Source organism: Diaphorina citri, unplaced genomic scaffold (genome assembly GCF_000475195.1).
Source record: "Diaphorina citri unplaced genomic scaffold, Diaci psyllid genome assembly version 1.1 scaffold473, whole genome shotgun sequence".
In the NCBI taxonomy this organism is placed as follows: Eukaryota; Metazoa; Arthropoda; class Insecta; order Hemiptera; family Psyllidae; genus Diaphorina; species Diaphorina citri.
Window position 1 is genome coordinate 92,508 of NW_007377908.1, and position 19,325 is coordinate 111,832.

At 40.3% G+C, this 19,325-nt stretch overlaps 1 protein-coding gene across 1 annotated transcript in view; it reads right to left on the reverse strand.

The window, feature by feature from the left end:
- LOC103509197 (dynein heavy chain 12, axonemal-like) overlaps nt 1-19,325 on the reverse strand; it is a 67,152-nt gene that overhangs the window by 3,083 nt on the left and 44,744 nt on the right. The window contains 12 exon segments of the mRNA XM_026823579.1: nt 1,425-1,651; nt 4,089-4,219; nt 4,280-4,530; nt 4,715-4,721; nt 5,161-5,393; nt 6,037-6,214; nt 7,162-7,280; nt 7,577-8,452; nt 8,552-8,621; nt 9,091-9,319; nt 9,693-9,833; nt 10,049-10,151. Coding sequence (XP_026679380.1) covers nt 1,425-1,651; nt 4,089-4,219; nt 4,280-4,530; nt 4,715-4,721; nt 5,161-5,393; nt 6,037-6,214; nt 7,162-7,280; nt 7,577-8,452; nt 8,552-8,621; nt 9,091-9,319; nt 9,693-9,833; nt 10,049-10,151 — 2,565 coding nt within the window.

Here is a 19,325-nt window from a genome sequence, read left to right on the forward strand (position 1 = left end):
TAGCAGGTAGGTAGGTAGGCAATATTTATTACTAGGGCGAACCCGTCGGTCGCGTTGCTTCCCCCATTCGTCATTAGCTTCCTAATTAAAAAGTCGAAGATATTCGATCGCCATCATCAAGGGAAATACGGTTTCCATCACTTGTATTTTACTTCATACATTTCCAACATTCCCATACAACATGTTGGAAGCTTGTTGGAAGCTTCTATCCCGCACACCAATCATACATTTCCAACATCGGTCGAATGTGGGATGCTCAAGCTCAATTCAGTTTAGTGTTGTGGTAGTTCTGGTGTGATGTAGAAGTCGTTTTTTTTTTCTTTTTTTTTGTAACAAATATTTTTGAAAGTTCATTTAAAAAATGGATTTCTCATCTGATGAAGAACTTGCTGTAGTTGTCGCTTTGATAGCTTTATTATTATTTTTTTGTAACAAATATTTTTGAAAGTTCATTTAAAAAATGGATTTCTCATCTGATGAAGAACTTGCTGTAGTTGTCGCTTTGATAGACGAAGATGAAGAAGCGGTCGGACAAAGAAGAAGATTTTGGGTACATGACATAAATTTGAAAAGGGAACAATTCAGAGAATTTCACAACCTGTTCCCGGATCTTTTGGATGTTAGAGAAAAGTTCTTCAAATATTTTAGAATGAGCTCGGAAAAGTTTTATGAGCTGCTTTGATAGACGAAGATGAAGAAGCGGTCGGACAAAGAAGAATATTTTGGGTACATGACATAAATTTGAAAAGGGAACAATTCAGAGAATTTCACAACCTGTTCCCGGATCTTTTGGATGTTAGAGAAAAGTTCTTCAAATATTTTAGAATGAGCTCGGAAAAGTTTTATGAGCTTCTAGATCTGCTTCCTCTTCAGAAGAAAAATACCAACTTCAGAGACAGTATTTCGTCAATTTTAAACCGGATATTAAATTGAATTTATTTTAATTGCACTTTTCCCCCTCTTTCAGCAGGAAACAGCTTCAAGACTGTCAGACATTACAACAATTTTGCTCAAAAAGCAAACCATCCGACATCATGTCGGAAGTGTATGATGATGTATGATGTATGACGGAGAATGTCTGATACGGATAGGTGTGCGGAGTACCATTACTTAACATAGGAAGCATTTGTCGGAAATGTTGGAAATGTCTGAAGTGTATGATCAGTCTGCGCACCGCTTTACCAAGTCAGATATTTTATTATGAACGGTTTGGTTGGACATTAAGTAAATACGAGCAGATAGTTAGACATTGATTTTTATAATACGTACGAATATATTCGATATATATATGGTACTTCACATATATCATACTTCTAAAATTTAAAATAAGGTGAGATACGTTAAAATCTTAGGAACCTACTCCATGCATCGCACTTCATCTGTTACTTCAACTATTTTTTTCCCCCCCCCAAAAACTTAAGTACCATTTGCGGTACTTTTAAAATGCTAGAAACCACTTGATTGTGCAGGGATAGGAGTCTGCCAAGAACTGGCAATTCATATACAGTTTCATTACTAGTCACCAAAGATCCTTGGCCAAAATACCCATCCGGGTCCCAATTTTTGTTATCATAGCCCCAGTTGCATAGATCTCGTTGGCATTGCATACATTCTTCCTGCGGATATAGAGTTTGACAGAAATCCTTGGTCCCTGGTGTCCATCGAAGAAATAATCGAGTGGGTGCATACGTCCAGAGAGGAGAAAATGTTTGTGTTTTTTTCGGACAATAAAGTACACACCACAATTCGTCGGTATCCGTGGTGTTATAAAATGTTGCTCGCGGCGTCAGTCGAGAGACAACGTAACAAGAGTCTCCTAGATACTCCGTAGCACAGGTGTAGCAGGTTATATTGAACCTGAGCTTATCGTTTAATGCATGTATACAATACCAAGTATGCGTGAATAACATTACTAGAAAATATGACAAATTCATTATGACAAATTTTCTAGTGCAACGAACAAGATTTGTTGTTAGCAAATGATGTGGCGATTCAAGTTGCAGAGTATCTGACGGTCATTGGTCAAAGCGAACACGGAAAGTAAGAAGTACCTATTGTCCTTATTAGGAGTAGGTATTTATTTGTGAAACACTAAATTTTGACAGTTCAGTGATTATTTCCACACAGACTGATTGTCCTTATTAGGAGTAGGTATTTATTTGTGAAACACTAAATTTTGACAGTTCAGTGATTATTTCCACACAGACTGATTGTCCTTATTAGGAGTAGGTATTTATTTGTGAAACACTAAATTTTGACAGTTCAGTGATTATTTCCACACAGACTGATTGTCCTTATTAGGAGTAGGTATTTATTTGTGAAACACTAAATTTTGACAGTTCAGTGATTATTTCCACACAGACTGGCTTACATTCAGGAAAGTTATTTCAGTTCTCAGGTTCTCATTGTAGCCAGCGGCGTACATGGAGCATGGAGGTATTTGAGTCGGCCAAAATTAAGTTTTCCAATTCACTCAATACAGTACAGGATGTCCAAAAATAAACGATGCATTCAAGCGCGCGAACGTCAAGAGTTCGCAGCACCGCCTCACTCAATACAGTACAGGATGTCCAAAAATAAACGATGCATTCAAGCGCGCGAACGTCAAGAGTTCGCAGCACCGCCCGGCCTATATTAACACGAAACAGAATTTCATAGTTTTTCGGCATTTTCAACTCAACTTTTCTCCCACTTCCCTTCAACTTTAAGCAAATCGAAAATATATACAGCCCCTTGTGTAACTAACTCACTCACTGACTCACTCACTCATACTAATTCTAACCCACTTCTAGATGAGCTAGGAAGATGCGGGTTTCACCATTGGATTCTGTATTGTTTTAAAACAACATCTTTTTTTAAATTCTTTTCAGATCTTTTTCAAATAACTTTCGTTTGAAACGTGATTGTTGGTAAATTTTTTGTATGTAACACTATACACCACAACAATCAAATTTCATCGCTTTACGACAAACCTTCCTTGAGATGTTTTGTATACAACTTTTTCCCATTTAAACCTGTAGTACGTACATACGTAGGTACCTACGTACGTACAGACCATTTGCTAAAAACCAATTTTTGGAATCAGGGGATCCCAAAACGCATATTTAAACCCATTTCCCGATTTTGAAAATTTGGACCGATTGCAATACTTTCTTATTACCTAGGTACCTACCTACCTACCTAAACACTATACACCACAACAACGCGCTACAATGGTGCAGACGGTTGCTTTATTTCAAGCTTTTTTTCCTGGACGTCTAATATTGAAAAATTGTGATAATAACCGTATTCACAATCGTCCGAATTGACAGTTCCAGACTTTTTTCTGTGAGGTTACTTAAAATCTCAAGTCTTTGTGAATAAATTATGGACCCTGGAAGCTTTGAAACAAGATTTGACGATAAACAGCGGTCATTTAGCCTGAAATGGTGAGAAAAGTAATGAAAAATGGAGAAAAACGAGCTCTGTGCCATCCGCTCTTGTGGAAGCCCCCAGAGCAACATCATATTCCAATACTGATGGAAAACTCAGACAACTTAAACGGCTCCCGCGAGACCCCAAAGGAATTAGAACTAGACATTCCCAAAATGTGATGGATAAACTTACGCAGTCCTATGTCAACTGAGACGTTTTTTTTTTTATTTTTTTTTTTATTTTTAAATCCATATAGGGAGTTTTAGGATCTGGCCCATCGACTGAGTAGTTGTTTTAGCGGCTTTAGCGTTTGTCGAATGACAATATCAGAATAAAGATAATCGTTTTGTATCTGCTATAAACCCGCGTGATCGTCTCTAGCTCTAGCCTAGTTAAAGTGGCTGGCTCGTCTTGAACCGCAGTCAACCATCGCATCGTGAGGACTTGTGCCTCTTCTTTAAAAGCAGAGAGAACCCTTTGAAAACTACCAGCTAGCTAGGCTGGTTAGGGTTATCTGTCCTCCTCCCTGTTTATAGTCCCACACCCAGACGCTATTTTAACGTCCCCTAGCCAGACACATTGACTGAGTAGTCAAAAGAATATCTAGATTCTAGTTCTTTTGTAAGTCTAAGTCACTCACTCTTTATACATCTCTATCTCTAAAACTAACATACCTAGAAGTTTCTGAGCCTTTTCCAGTTTGAACGAGCACAATTTCACATCAGCCTCCAGTTTTTCTTTCTTGCTCTGAGCTTCATTAAATTTGGATTGGAGAGCATTCAACTTTTCTTCCAACTTTCGACGACTTAGTAGTCAAAAGAATATTATCTAGATTCTAGTTCTTTAGTAAGTATAAGTCACTCACTCTTTATACATCTCTATCTCTAATACTAACATACCTAGAAGTTTCTGAGCCTTTTCCAGTTTGAACGAGCACAGTTTCACATCAGCCTCCAGTTTTTCTTTCTTGCTCTGAGCTTCATTAAATTTGGATTGGAGAGCATTCAACTTTTCTTCCAACTTTCGAACTTGTGATCGTTTCTCGTTTAGAATCCCCATGGTCTCTTCAAACTCCTTCTCAGCCTTATCCAGTTTCTCCTTCTTTGGACCGACAACCTTTAGAGGGATATTAGTAGGTTACAACATTGAGTGTGTGCCTAGAAAAACTCACCAATTTTAAAAACAAACACATTTTTATAGGTAATGGTACGGGACCACCACATACCCCATCACAGTCATCACACACATACCATCACGGTCACACAGACAGGGGCCTTATCCAGTTTCTCCTTCTTTGGACCGACAACCTTTAGAGGGATATTAGTAGGTTACAACATTGAGTGTGTTCCTAGAAAAACTCATCAATTTTAAAACCAAACACATTTTTATAGGTAATGGTACGGGACCACCACATACCCCATCACAGTCATCACACACATACCATCACGGTCACACAGACAGGAATTTTTCTAATGTGATTTTTGGAATCGTGGATGCATTGTAAACTATTCCATATGGGATTTTGAATAAATAAATAAAATAAAAAATAAATAAGCTGTAAAAATAACTAAAAATTTCACGATGCTAAACAATGTAGGTACAGAAAAAGAAAAATCTAAAATTTTATCTACCTATATAGGTAAATAAAATTGTAGATTTGTCTGTACATTGCTTAGAATCGTGAAATTTTTAGTTATTCTTACTCCTTATGCATCCACGATTCCTGTGGAAAGTTGACGCTTTTACCTACCCTCTAGCACAGGAATGGCCAGCGCAAGATCGGCCTCACATTCTTCCTTGAGGGCCGTGGCTGCCTCAGCTTGTATGTTGGCCTTAGCTTCGTCTTCCTTTACCCTGGATGAGACTATCTCCACTTGTTTGGTTTCCTTCTCAATCACCTCCATCATTTCTGACGTCTCTATCGCGGCCACTTTCAGTTTGGGCTGAAGCTCCTCGAGATCGACTTGCATAATACCAACCTCTCGTCTTCCTTCACCCTGGATGAGACTATCTCCACTTGTTTGGTTTCCTTCTCGATCACCTCCATCATTTCTGACGTCTCTATCGCGGCCACTTTCAGTTTGGGCTGAAGCTCCTCGAGATCGACTTGCATAATACCAACCTGGGGGTGGAATGTGGAAAAAATAGTCAACACACTACTTGAGCTCCTTGTCAACACAAATCAGAGAGGGTACATCTTTTATTTTGGGTTGTTTTCGGAAATTTAAATTTTCAATTTAGAGTATTCAACGGACAATTTTAGAAGGACACCTACTTTTGACCCTTGTGAGATTTGCAAGGTGGCTTGGGAGTTAGGTGGATTTAAACCCATCACATGCCTTAAGGCACACTCTATTTGTCAAGGGAAAAGGCTTCAATCTGCCCCTGAGATCAATTTCATTATTTGGTCTTATACTATTTCAATCCAACACACGTACCTGTTGGGCGGCAAAGTCCAGTTTCTCAAGGCCACCAACGTATCACTTGGGAGTTAGGTTGATTTATACCCATCACATGCCTTAAGGCACACTCTATTTGTCAAGGGAAAAGCCTTCAATCTGCCTCTGAGATCAATTTTATTTCATTATTTGGTCTTATACTATTTCAATCCAACACACGTACCTGTTGGGCGGCAAAGTCCAGTTTCTCAAGGCCACCAACGTATCTCATTTTGGCGGCCATCGTCTCGTCTAGCTTGAAGTTGACGAATTCGGTGTAGGACCGAATTAAGGCCAAATAGGAGGCAGAGGTGATATAGGTTTTTCTTCCCGTGTCTGCATAAAATCGGTCTGAAATTTCACTGGTAGCAAACGAAGAACGTTTGTAAAAGAGGGTGTAATGGGAGGGTAACAAGCTGGGCCCGTCCCTTTTTTTTAGCCCGTAGTTTACTCGATCGTTGTTAAAGAAAATTAGTACCTATGTATTAACGAAACGAAGTACACTGGCCTTGCCAGCAGCCCGTAGTTTACTCGATCGTTGTTAAAGAAAATTAGTACCTATGTATTAACGAAACGAAGTACACTGGCCTTGCCAGCAGCCCGTAGTTTACTCGATCGTTGTTGAAGAAAATTAGTACCTATGTATTAACGAAACGAAGTACACTGGCCTTGCCAGCGGCCGAAGGCCGCATTCATGATTAACCCCAGATCTATTACCAAAAGTAGCGGCCGAAGGCCGCACTATATTTATTCTTTCCAAGGATAACATATAGCTAGCTCTGCCAGCGGCCGGAGGCCGATCAGATAAACACATATAAACCTTGCCAGCGGCCGAAGGCCGCATTTATGATTAACCCCAGATCTATTACCAAAAGTAGCGGCCGAAGGCCGCACTATATTTAGTCTTTCCAAGGATAACATATAGCTAGCTCTGCCAGCGGCCGGAGGCCGATCAAATAAACACATATAAATTTATGGGCACGAACAAATACGACCAACACTTATTTTTGCCCCGTTGCAAAATTACCAAAAATCACATCATAGAACCCATAACTTCAACTTTTATACGAAATACCTAACCACACCGAGGATTTAGCTCTACTAACGGTGTTGCGTTAGAATTTTTAAAAGTTAAATTTCTCACCTGGCAGTGATGTGAAAATGTTTGAACGCAGCCACGGCCGCAATTTTCACATCGTCAGTAAGGTTGACCTTCTCCAAATAGCTTTGTGCCACCATCTCCAAAGCATTTTCTGGCCAACTCTGAAATTAATTATGCGTTAGAATTTTTAAAAATTAAATTTCTCACCTGGCAGTGATGTGAAAATGTTTGAACGCAGCCACGGCCGCAGTTTTCACATCGTCAGTAAGGTTGACCTTCTCCAAATAGCTTTGTGCCACCATCTCCAAAGCATTTTCTGGCCAACTCTGAAATTAATTAAACGAGAACATCAAGCACGTACATTTTCGAGACAAGTAAGGTGTAGGTATAAGTACATAGTTTGACAGCTAAGAGATAGTATACGCCACAGAGAAAGTAGCCGTTTTCAGGTAGTTGTAGAGGAAAACTACAAACGATGGAAGAAAACGGATTGAATGTGTGTGTTGGGGTGCGAAAGTAGACTCTACATTGAATCTTTCTCTTGTTTGCTTCATTCAAGTCATAAAATTATATTGGACCCTGTATAAAATTAAAAGAAATCCAAAGGGTGCAATTAACGTACCTCATACCAGTCAATGGTACAACAGGTGACCAGGGAAGGAAAGAGTCTGAGTCGACTCCTGAACGCTGCTCCAATCGGACTGAAGCAAATGCAGATGTGTAAGTTCTGCTTGCAACGACCTATGAAGAAGTTCAGGACAGATAGGGGACTAATGTCCAAGTTGGTATTACCTCCCTGTGCTGCTTTGCGAACCATCTCTATTATCTCTTGTTGTTCGTCAATAGCGAACAGGTTAGGCACTTCCCCAGAGCTGAGCAATGAGTCAATGTCCGTGAGGAATGACTCCTCCTTGATCTGACTCTCTGTGAAGAGAAACACTGCCGGAGCATTGCGCCCTCCAGTTTCCTTTAGTAGCTTCTTGATATCGTCTCGCCAGTCAGTGAAACTGTATGTGCTGGTGATCTCCGGCTGGAACACATTGTACTGGTACACAGCTGCTGCAAGACGTATGAGAGATTGTCTTCCAGAACCTCCCACTCCGACAAGGAGGCAATTTCCAGAGGAGATGGATAAATTCCTACAAATTCTACTTAGATGCTCCAGAGCGTACTTGAACAGAACAATGGATATCTTGGACTTGTGCGTTGCATTATACTCTGCCATCGTCTCAACCGCCATTTTGTAAAATGATTCCGTTGAAGGGATCTCTTCATATTTTCTTGTGGAAGGTTCTGCAGCGTCTTGATCCAGTGCGGTTGTATAAATGAGACTGTTGACTGCCTCTATTGTAATGGGGCCCGTGGTAAGTCCACTTAGCATAGCATCAAAGTTATCCTTGAGCTGCTCCTTGACAATGACCTTGACTTTCTCTAGGAACCAATTCTTGTCGTCGTCATCGATTAGGCGATCGCAAAAAACCCGAGAAGCTTCGTGTACCTGTAATGGCAGATTATTTATTATTATTATCGTTATTATAAGTATTTTTGTCTCTATCTTTCTGTTACTCGAAAGTGCTGGTCACAGGTCATTACTTACCCAGAGGCGGACAAAGAACTTGTCACAGAATTGAGCGGGGCCGATTTTTGGTCTGAACGTTTCAGATAAACTCAGAGTCCAATACAGATGAAACATCATAAACTATTGTATTATTTATACAAAAATAATTTTGTGAAGAAACACCAATTCTTGTTAAATCTAGTGTTTTGAAAAGGTCAACCATTCTTTTAAATTTTTTGAATGATTTAAAATAAAACCTGTTCTCTGTCCTTTTTATTACGTAAGACTTTTATAGGTTATAGGTACCTTATTACTTTTTTACTTTCCTTATCCTATAGGAAGGAAAGTAATGTAATCGGGTCAAAATTTCGATGGTCAGTCTAGGTTATAGGTACCTTATTACTTTTTTACTTTCCTTATCCTATAGGAAGGAAAGTAATGTAATCGGGTCAAAATTTCGATGGTCAGTCGTTGGACACTGTTGAACAACAGGGTACAACTCAAGAATTATGAAATTAATTCATGTTGACCAAGTTTCCAGTTTGTTACTCCCATCTGATGAACTCACCCAGACTTACCTAATATAAATATCCTGTCTGCTACCGCCAGGTGGCGCAATGGCAGCAGTGAGAAGAATGTCTTCCAGATAGAGCTTACTGGTCTCGGGAAATTCAAACCAGTACTTGTGATCGAAAAACATGCGGAGAAGCTCAATTGGAGGTTGTGCGCCGTACACCTCTTTCACCGGCATGTTCATGTCATCTATGAAGAACACAGCTGTTTTCTTCAGGAGGGGTCCGTACACTCCTGCAATGAGAAGTAATTAGGGAATTATCTCTCACAAACCAGGTACAACAAAATTATCTTTCCCTAATCCTTTTAAAATATTCCCCTAGAAACTTTTGATGCAGAGCTACTTCCAGACATAAACTCATTCAATAATAACGTACCTCGCTTTCGTTTGACCAGTTTGGTAAGTACTAGTTCCTGTGTGAAGTTAGCCGTAGTGGCTGTAGTGAATAGGGGTCCGTACACTCCTACAATGAGAAGTAATTAGGGGATTATCGCTCACAAACCAGGTACAACAAAATTATCTTTCCCTATTCCTTTTAAAATATTCCCCTAGAAACTTTTGATGCAGAGCTACTTCCAGACATAAACACATTCAATAATAACGTACCTCGCTTTCGTTTGACCAGTTTGGTAAGTACTAGTTCCTGTGTGAAGTTAGCCGTAGTGGCTGTAGTGAACGTTATGAAGCCAGGTGTGTAAACTTCCATGTCTAGCTTCATCAGATAGTTGCGGATGTAGAAGCTCTTGCCTGAAAAAAAAAAATAATAATAAATAAATAACGGAGAGAAGCTCAAGAAGAAACATGCCAGGCGGATAATGCAACCCTCATTCAATCCTATTTCTACACCGAGTTGAGGCCAGTAACAGAGAAGCTCAAGAAGAAACATGCCAGGCGGATAATGCAACCCTCATTCAATCCTATTTCTACACCGAGTTGAGGCCAGGACGAACAAAATATCTTACCTGTTCCCGTGGGTCCCATCAGCAGAAACGGCAGTTTGTGCCTCACGTGTAAGTCTAACATGAAACAATACTTGGCAGAGTCAGTGGTGGGTATTAGTGTGTCCTGTAATGAAGAGATTGTGATGTGTTGATTTTACCTAGGTAGGTATGTGTTTTAGGTTACTTCTGTTTGAGTGATCTTTAGTCTTCAAATTATTAGTACCTAATTATAATTACTGTAATTATTAGAGTGAAATTTTCCAACCCCGCCCTGGTTAGTACTTAGAGACCAGTCTACTATTTATACTACAGATATGACAAAGCATCAACTAGATTTTTATTTAGACCGTTGATGCAGAGCACTGTACATTTTTGCATTTAGTATAATTTCAGCTCAATCTCGTGGGATGGATATATTTCAACGGGTAGCTCCTTGGTGATCATGTCCGCGAGACCTCTTAGCGGAAGTAATGCGCAGGTTTTCGAACCCACACCCTCCCGTTGTCTAGGCGTACTCACCTTATCCGATGGATAACTAGTGAGCCACAGACGGAAATCGATCTGAGTGTCGCTTGGGTCCAGCTCTATAGTCCCGAAAGGGAAGAGAGAGAGAGAAAGTGAGAGAGAAAGAGAGAGAGAGAGAGAGAGAGAGAGAGAGAGAGAGAGAGAGAGAGAGAGAGAGAGAGAGAGAGAGATAACTTACTTACCTTGTTCGTGGGATGGATATATTTCAACGGGTAGCTCCTTGGTGATCATGTCCGTGAGACCTCTTTGCGGAAGTAATGCGCAGGTTTTCGAACCCACACCCTTCCGTTGTCTAGGCGTACTCACCTTATCCGATGGATAACTAGTGAGCCACAGACGGAAATCGATCTGAGTGTCGCTTGGGTCCAGCTCTAAGCTGCTAGCTAGTTTGAATTCCAGCAAAGCGGAAAGGTGGCTTTCACCCTGACTAGCGCAAAGTGCCTTTTTAAAGGCGACAAAAAAGGTAAGTAACTATCTTATCTTATTTTGTCTGTTGATACTTGATAGTAACTTACAACATCATGGTGGAGCACATGATGAAGGAAAACAAGATCTTATCTTTCTCAAATAGGGAGCGACACACATTGCTTTCACAGATATTTCCATACCTGGCCTTGTCCGAGTGAAATACTCTGGAACTTATTATTCTGTCCCTTCTTCTGGCTGAACTGAAGAAGGGATTGCATCGGGTCTGTGCCTGGACTCAGAATAAATATCAGGGGACTCAGACAGTTGGAATCGTCGAAGGACTTCTCAATATCAAAAGGGGGTGGGGTTATAAACTCCACCCCGATATCCTTCTCTATGAGAGTTCGCATGATGTAGATCACCTGAGAATTATAGAAAAACAAGGTGAAAAAAAAATAAAAAAAATCCACAATTAAATTAGAAGCCAGCGGCGATAGCACGTTGACTATTCTCAATGGTTCACTAAAGTTAAGCAAACGTTTGATATGGTTGGTATTGCCATGTGCGTGACCATTTGGGAAATTGGGCTTTTCTCGGCCCAGCTGGGTGAGGCTAAGGTTAGTAGCTGGTCGCCAAATGCTTATTACTCAATTTTCTTTAAGAAGCTGAATACACGACAGGACTGAATGCACCCCAAATATTCGAAACTGTGCAACTTTCATGGTAGCACACCAGAGTTTTATTTTAATAAAAGGTCGATTCCTACGTAAAAAGTTGTGAAAAATTCAAATCTGAGGTCAAAACTCCGGAAAAGTAACTTTAACCCTTTAATGCGCGAAGTGCCATATCTGGCACAAATTCAATTTGGCCAATCACAAGGAAGGGGAGGAGTCTGATTTCTCTCGTACTCAGGCTGGGTGAGGCTAAGGTTAGTAGCTGGTCGCTAAATGCTTATTACTCAATTTTCCTTAAGAAGCTGAATACACGACAGGACTGAATGCACCCCAAATATTCGAAACTGTGCAACTTTCATGGTAGCACACCAGAGTTTTATTTCGAAAGGAAATAGTCTGCTACCCTGACACCTGACTCGACCATGAAGGTTACACAGTTTCTCACCTTATCAGGTCTTATCATTCGAATGACTACCATTCTCTGGAACATGGTCAGGTTTTGTTCCCAGGGCGCCGGCAAGGGGGATGTTTGGGGCTCTGTATTGTCATAGAACTGTTTCCATGCCTGAATGTTGCTCGCTACACTTTGACGGAATCCTGAAAACCAAAACTGTTGTGTAAAGGTCCCACTTGCCGTAAGTTTCATCCGTTTTTTTTTCCCAAATGTCCTGTAGGGAATATGTAATTAAAATGAGATTGTTCTCACTATACACGACACGAGTTTTTCCCGACTGACAAATGGGAACATGCCTTTAGGAAGGTGGTTGGTATTTTAAGAAGCGTGTTTGCCAGTCGTGTTCCAAATGTCCTGTAGGGAATATGTAATTAAAATGAGATTGTTCTCACTACACACGACACGAGTTTTTCCCGACTGACAAATGGGAACATGCCTTTAGGAAGGTGGTTGGTATTTTAAGAAGCGTGTTTGCCAGTCGTGGAGTCGTGTCTCGGAATAAATTCCCAGAGTCTAGAAGGTCTCGAACTAGATTTCAAGACGAAGGTTTCACAAATCCCCCCCCCCTCTCCAACAGTTTACTTTCTGTTAATCTTGAAGCTCTTGTGTTGACCCAGTAAAAAAAAAGCAACTTGATAAAATATTGTCGGGTAAAATTCATTTGTTCTTTAGCATCATTAGTTAGGTAAGTATTAATAGTTATTATCCATCACAAATGATGGTTCTAAAGGTGGGTCATTTTCCATACTATTTCCTATTGAAAAATGGCCCTTATTTCGTATCATAGCTCTCCTCAAATAGTCTATACCTACATAGTTATCTCGTATCTCTCGTCGTCTACCTTTGAAAGCCTCAACACTCTCCTCAACACGACAAATTTCATCCCAGGAATTGTCCTGGAGCCAGGACTTGGTAGGATTAGGGTGTGGGTTATCCAAAGCCACGCCTCCTGTGATGAAAAATGTGAACTCTTCATTGGACAACCGGTTTTGAGCCCTGAAAAGAAAAGACGGTACAATAAGCACGTGATGGTACAATTCAGCCTTGTGAAGATAATTCGAGAAGCTGCTATTTTCCTTTTGACAAAATTTTCGATGACAAATTCGAGGAAATCAGGCTGTATCTCGTTGATGCAACTTTCAATTTCACCATTCAATGCTTCAAAGCTTGTAGGTTTGTTGGTATGAACCTGTGACTTTAGATGCCCTCACAAAAAATAGTCTAGGGGGGTAAAATTGCATGATCATGGAGGGCATTTCTCGTCAGAAAAACGGAAAATGACAGGATTAAGACTAGAAAAATACTCGCGCAAAAGTGATAATGTGTCGATTTTATTATGCTAACGCGTTCTTGAACAGTTTTAGACTCCATGATGACTAATTAGGGTTGGGACATCGACATTGATGTTTTGAAAACATGTTGATGTTTTTCTTTCGATGGAAACATCGAACATCGATGTTTTATTTTTCGATGTTCGATGTCTGTGGTTCCTCATGAAGTGGGATTTTTATTTTCGATGACAAATTCGAGGAAATCAGGCTGTATCTCGTTGATGCAACTTTAAATTTCACCTTTCAATGCTTCAAAGCTTGTAGGTTTGTTGGTGTGAAAATTTTGTATGGAACAATAATCAGACAAATAACTTCCTCGACTTTGATGGTAGGTACATTCGTTTCCTTTTGACAAAATTTTCGATGACAAATTCGAGGAAATCAGGCTGTATCTCGTTGATGCAACTTTCAATTTCACCTTTCAATGCTTCAAAGCTTGTAGGTTTGTTGGTGTGAACCTGTGACTTTAAACAATAATCAGACAAATAACTTCCTCGACTTTGATGGTAGGTACATTCGTTTCCTTTTGACAAAATTTTCGATGACAAATTCGAGGAAATCAGGCTGTATCCCGTTGATGCAACTTTCAATTTCACCTTTCAATGCTTCAAAGCTTGTAGGTTTGTTGGTGTGAACCTGTGACTTTAGATGCTCTCACAAAGAATAGTCTAGGGGAGTAAAATTGCATGATCATGGAGGCCATTTCTCGTCAGAAAAACGGAAAATGACAGGATTACGACTAGAAAAAAAATGCTCGCGCAAAAGTGATAATGTGTCGATTTTATTATGCTAACGCCTTCTTGAACAGTTTTAGACTTCATGATGAGTATGATGACTAATTTTGATTTGTTTACAATCAATCTGTCAAAGATTGGGCAAGAAAATAGTCTAGGGGGGTAAAATTGAATGATCATGGAGGGCATTTCTCTTCAGAAAAACGGAAAATGATAGGATTACGACTAGAAAAATGCTCGCGCAAAAGTGATAATGTGTCGATTTTATTATGCTATCGCCTTCTTGAACAGTTTTAGACTTCATGATGAGTATGATGACTAATTTTGATTTGTTTACAATCAATCTGTCAAAGATTGGGCAAGATAAAACAACGCATAACAAAGTTATGACCCTTTCAAATCTTGCGTTCTTATTGGGACACCCTTTAGAATTCTAGAATATTTAATGGATTAGCATAGTAGATACCATACCACATAGTCACTATGTGAACTTATTTCCCTTTAAGAGGAGAAATGAGATTGAGAAGAGGGGAAATCCTCTCAGTTTCCGAAAAGAAAATACAACTTAAGTTCTACAAGTGAAAAACAAGTAGGTACCTACCTATACTCAGTATACTCATGTCTTTTTTTTAAGCGCTTTTTTTAAATCAAGCAAGGTCTATAGTAATAACTAAGCATTGTACAATATTAAACCCATAAAATAAACGAGACCTTGTTTAGACTGCTGGGGTAAAGGGACTTTTTAGTCTCATTCGAGCAGGATAAACAAGGTATATTCTATTCTATTCTATTCTATATTCTCCATAAGATGGGGCTGGTCACCTTAGTAGAATGCTCTACACTAGAATCCCTCACAAAATCGCGTTCTCCGCACTCAAAGTTGGGAAGCGACCCCATTGTAAACCCAAAAAACCATGGGCTGATATAGGTACTCAAAGAAGACATACAACTCATGGGGCTCGACGTAAAAACATGGAGAACTATAGCTGCAGATAAAAGAACTTGAGGAAGCAAAGTACAAGGTACTATCCATGGTGCACATGAAGCCCAGCTTGTTGCAGCCACTGAAAAACGAGCCAGCATGCACGAGGAAGAAGAAACGTGGGACTGGAGGTGTCCGCTGTGTAACTTCTTGTAGCACGGGAGGCGGGGACGTCAGTGTGTACAGTCACACATCACACAGTGTCACCGTGATGAAGCACAAGCACAACAACTAACTTCTCACTGTAACTATGTGTTGACGGCTGAAAGGGGAACCGTCAGATCCCCAAGGTAAAAGGGACAGGAGCTGGGAGGAAGAAGTGATTGGTTATTGGTTCCACCACTCTCAACAATAAGGGTTGGGGTTGGTAGTGAGAATCTTCTTTCTCCCTGCACTGGGCTTTCTAGAATCACAACGATTTGAGACTTTGTACAAACTATACTTAATCAGACCTTTTGTGAATAACTAACATTCGAGACTTTGTGTGAATTACTACTATTCGGGAAATTGTACAATTAATTATTATTAGCGACTTTTTGGGTAACCAGTCTCCGGGAAACAACTCCTTTGTGAGATTTTGTGTAATAATATTTTCCACCAAATCACCTGACTTCTTACTGTAACAATGCTTGCGCCACCAAGTCACCTGACTTCTCACTGTAACTATGCTTGCACCACCAAGTCACCTGACTTCTTACTGTAACTATGCTTGCGCCACCAAGTCACCTGACTTCTCACTGTAACTATGCTTGCACCACCAAGTCACCTGACTTCTTACTGTAACTATGCTTGCGCCACCAAGTCACCTGACTTCTCACTGTAACTATGCTTGCACCACCAAGTCACCTGACTTCTTACTGTAACTATGCTTGCGCCACCAAGTCACCTGACTTCTCACTGTAACTATGCTTGCGCCACCAAGTCACCTGACTTCTTACTGTAACTATGCTTGCGCCACCAAGTCACCTGACTTCTCACTGTAACTATGCTTGTACCACCAAGTCACCTGAGGCATAAACACCCAGACGAGCCACCCCCTGGACTTCGACCTCAAAAGCTAATTCCGGCCCAAACAGCCCCCCCCCCACAACACCTGTTCCATGCTCATAGGCAGGAGCTCATCCAGTACCGTCAGCTCCAGCGGCTCCACCAATACCAGCGAACCTTGCAGGGTTCACATGCGAGCGGTACACGATCAACATGATTCATCCGTAGAGATGCATTCCACTTTGGACGTCCACACTTGCTGCTTGCTGCCACAGGCCACTCACGTATTTTCAATGGTTAGGTATCTTAACCTTAAGGTATTTGAAAGCGGGCCTCTGTGTGATTTTTTTTTTTTTTTTTTTTTTTTTTTTTTTTAAAACTTGAAGCTGCTAGCTAGTTTGAATTCCAGCAAAGCGGCAAGGTGGCTTTCACCCTGACTAGCGCAAAGTGCCTTTTTAAAGGCGACAAAAAAGGTAAGTAACTATCTTATCTTATTTTGTCTGTTGATAGTAACTTACAACATCATGGTGGAGCACATGATGAAGGAAAACAAGATCTTATCTTTCTCAAATAGGGAGCGACACACATTGCTGTACAAATTGTAGGTGAACTTCTCCGTCAAATATTTGAGTCGAGTCTCCAGAACTGCCGAGTTTTTGCTGAAAGTAAGAAAGAAAAATAATAAGGGTTAAGTAACAAATACTTTGGTTAATATCTGGATGGGTGACTATCCGATTTTTACCAAATTGTTACAGTCGCGTCCTTGGACCATACCGGGATATCTCAATACAGTACAGGGTGTCCAAAAATAAACGATGCATTCAAGCGCGCCAACGTCAAGAGTTCGCAGCACCGCCCGGCCTATATTAACACGAAACAGAATTTCATAGTTTTTCGGCGTTTTCAACTCAACTTTTCTCCCACTTCCCTTCAACTTCAAGCAAATCGAAAATATATACAGCCCCTTGTGTAACTAACTCACTCACTGACTCACTCACTCATACTAATTCTAACCCACTTCTAGATGAGCTATAGGAAGATGCGGGTTTCACCATTGGATTCTGTATTGTTTTAAAACAACATCAACTTTTTTCTAATTCTTTTCAGATCTTTTTCAAATAACTTTCGTTTGAAACGTGATTGTTGGTAAATTTTTTGTATGTAACACTATACACCACAACAACTACGTACGTACAGACCATTTGCTAAAAACCAATTTTTGGAATCAGGGGATCCCAAAACGCATATTTAAACCCATTTCCCGATTTTGAAAATTTGGACCGATTGCAATACTTTCTTATTACCTAGGTACCTACCTACCTACCTATACGTAAGGGTAATAGAAAGTAAAAAGAAATATCACTAGTGATTTTTAGTGTACTGTAGAATTCAGTCAGCCTATACGTAAGGGTAATAGAAAGTAAAAAGAAATATCACTAGTGATTTTTAGTGTACTGTAGAATTCAGTCAGGGAAAAAAAAAATCTGATATGAACATCACACGACTTTCTATTACATTTGCGAAAAAAAGTTGACACAAGAGTGTATCGAACCCGTAACTTCTTCTGATATGAACATCACACGACTTTCTATTACATTTGCGAAAAAAAGTTGACACAAGAGTGTATCGAACCCGTAACTTCTCAACTTAAGTCAGATAGTGCTAAAAGTTATACCATTCGATTCGGTGTGATTTTTTTTTTTTTATTTCTGTTGACATCCTGTTATTCTTGATTGACCCGCAAACTGTGTTGCTATATTTTTGACAAGAGTCAGTTGGACATTTCTGTTGACATCCTGTTATTCTTGATTGACCCGCAAACTGTGTTGCTATATTTTTGACAAGAGTCAGTTGGACTATTTCTGTTGACATCCTGTTATTCTTGATTGACCCGCAAACTGTGTTGCTATATTTTTGACAAGAGTCAGTTGGACTATTCTCCATAAGATGGGGCTGGTCACCTTAGTAAGTAGAATGATCTACATTCATCCCTCACAAAATCGCGTTCTCCGCACTCAAAGTTGGGAAGCGACCCCATTGTAAACCCAAAAAACCATGGGCTGATATACTCAAAGAAGACATACAACTCATGGGGCTCGACGTAAAAACATGGAGAACTATAGCTGCAGATAAAAGAACTTGAGGAAGCAAAGTGAATGCTCTACACTAGAATCCCTCACAAAATCGCGTTCTCCGCACTCAAAGTTGGGAAGCGACCCCATTGTAAACCCAAAAAACCATGGGCTGATATAGGTACTCAAAGAAGACATACAACTCATGGGGCTCGACGTAAAAACATGGAGAACTATAGCTGCAGATAAAAGAACTTGAGGAAGCAAAGTACAAGGTACTATCCATGGTGCACATGAAGCCCAGCTTGTTGCAGCCACTGAAAAACGAGCCAGCATGCACGAGGAAGAAGAAACGTGGGACTGGAGGTGTCCGCTGTGTAACTTCTTGTAGCACGGGAGGCGGGGACGTCAGTGTGTACAGTCACACATCACACAGTGTCACCGTGATGAAGCACAAGCACAACAACTAACTTCTCACTGTAACTATGTGTTGACGGCTGAAAGGGGAACCGTCAGATCCCCAAGGTAAAAGGGACAGGAGCTGGGAGGAAGAAGTGATTGGTTATTGGTTCCACCACTCTCAACAATAAGGGTTGGGGTTGGTAGTGAGAATCTTCTTTCTCCCTGCACTGGGCTTTCTAGAATCACAACGATTTGAGACTTTGTACAAACTATACTTAATCAGACCTTTTGTGAATAACTAACATTCGAGACTTTGTGTGAATTACTACTATTCGGGAAATTGTACAATTAATTATTATTAGCGACTTTTTGGGTAACCAGTCTCCGGGAAACAACTCCTTTGTGAGATTTTGTGTAATAATATTTTCCACCAAATCACCTGACTTCTTACTGTAACAATGCTTGCGCCACCAAGTCACCTGACTTCTCACTGTAACTATGCTTGCACCACCAAGTCACCTGACTTCTTACTGTAACTTTGTGAGATTTTGTGTAATAATATTTTCCACCAAATCACCTGACTTTTTACTGTAACAATGCTTGCGCCACCAAGTCACCTGACTTCTTACTGTAACTATGCTTGTACCACCAAGTCACCTGAGGCATAAACACCCAGACGAGCCACCCCCTGGACTTCGACCTCAAAAGCTAATTCCGGCCCAAACACCC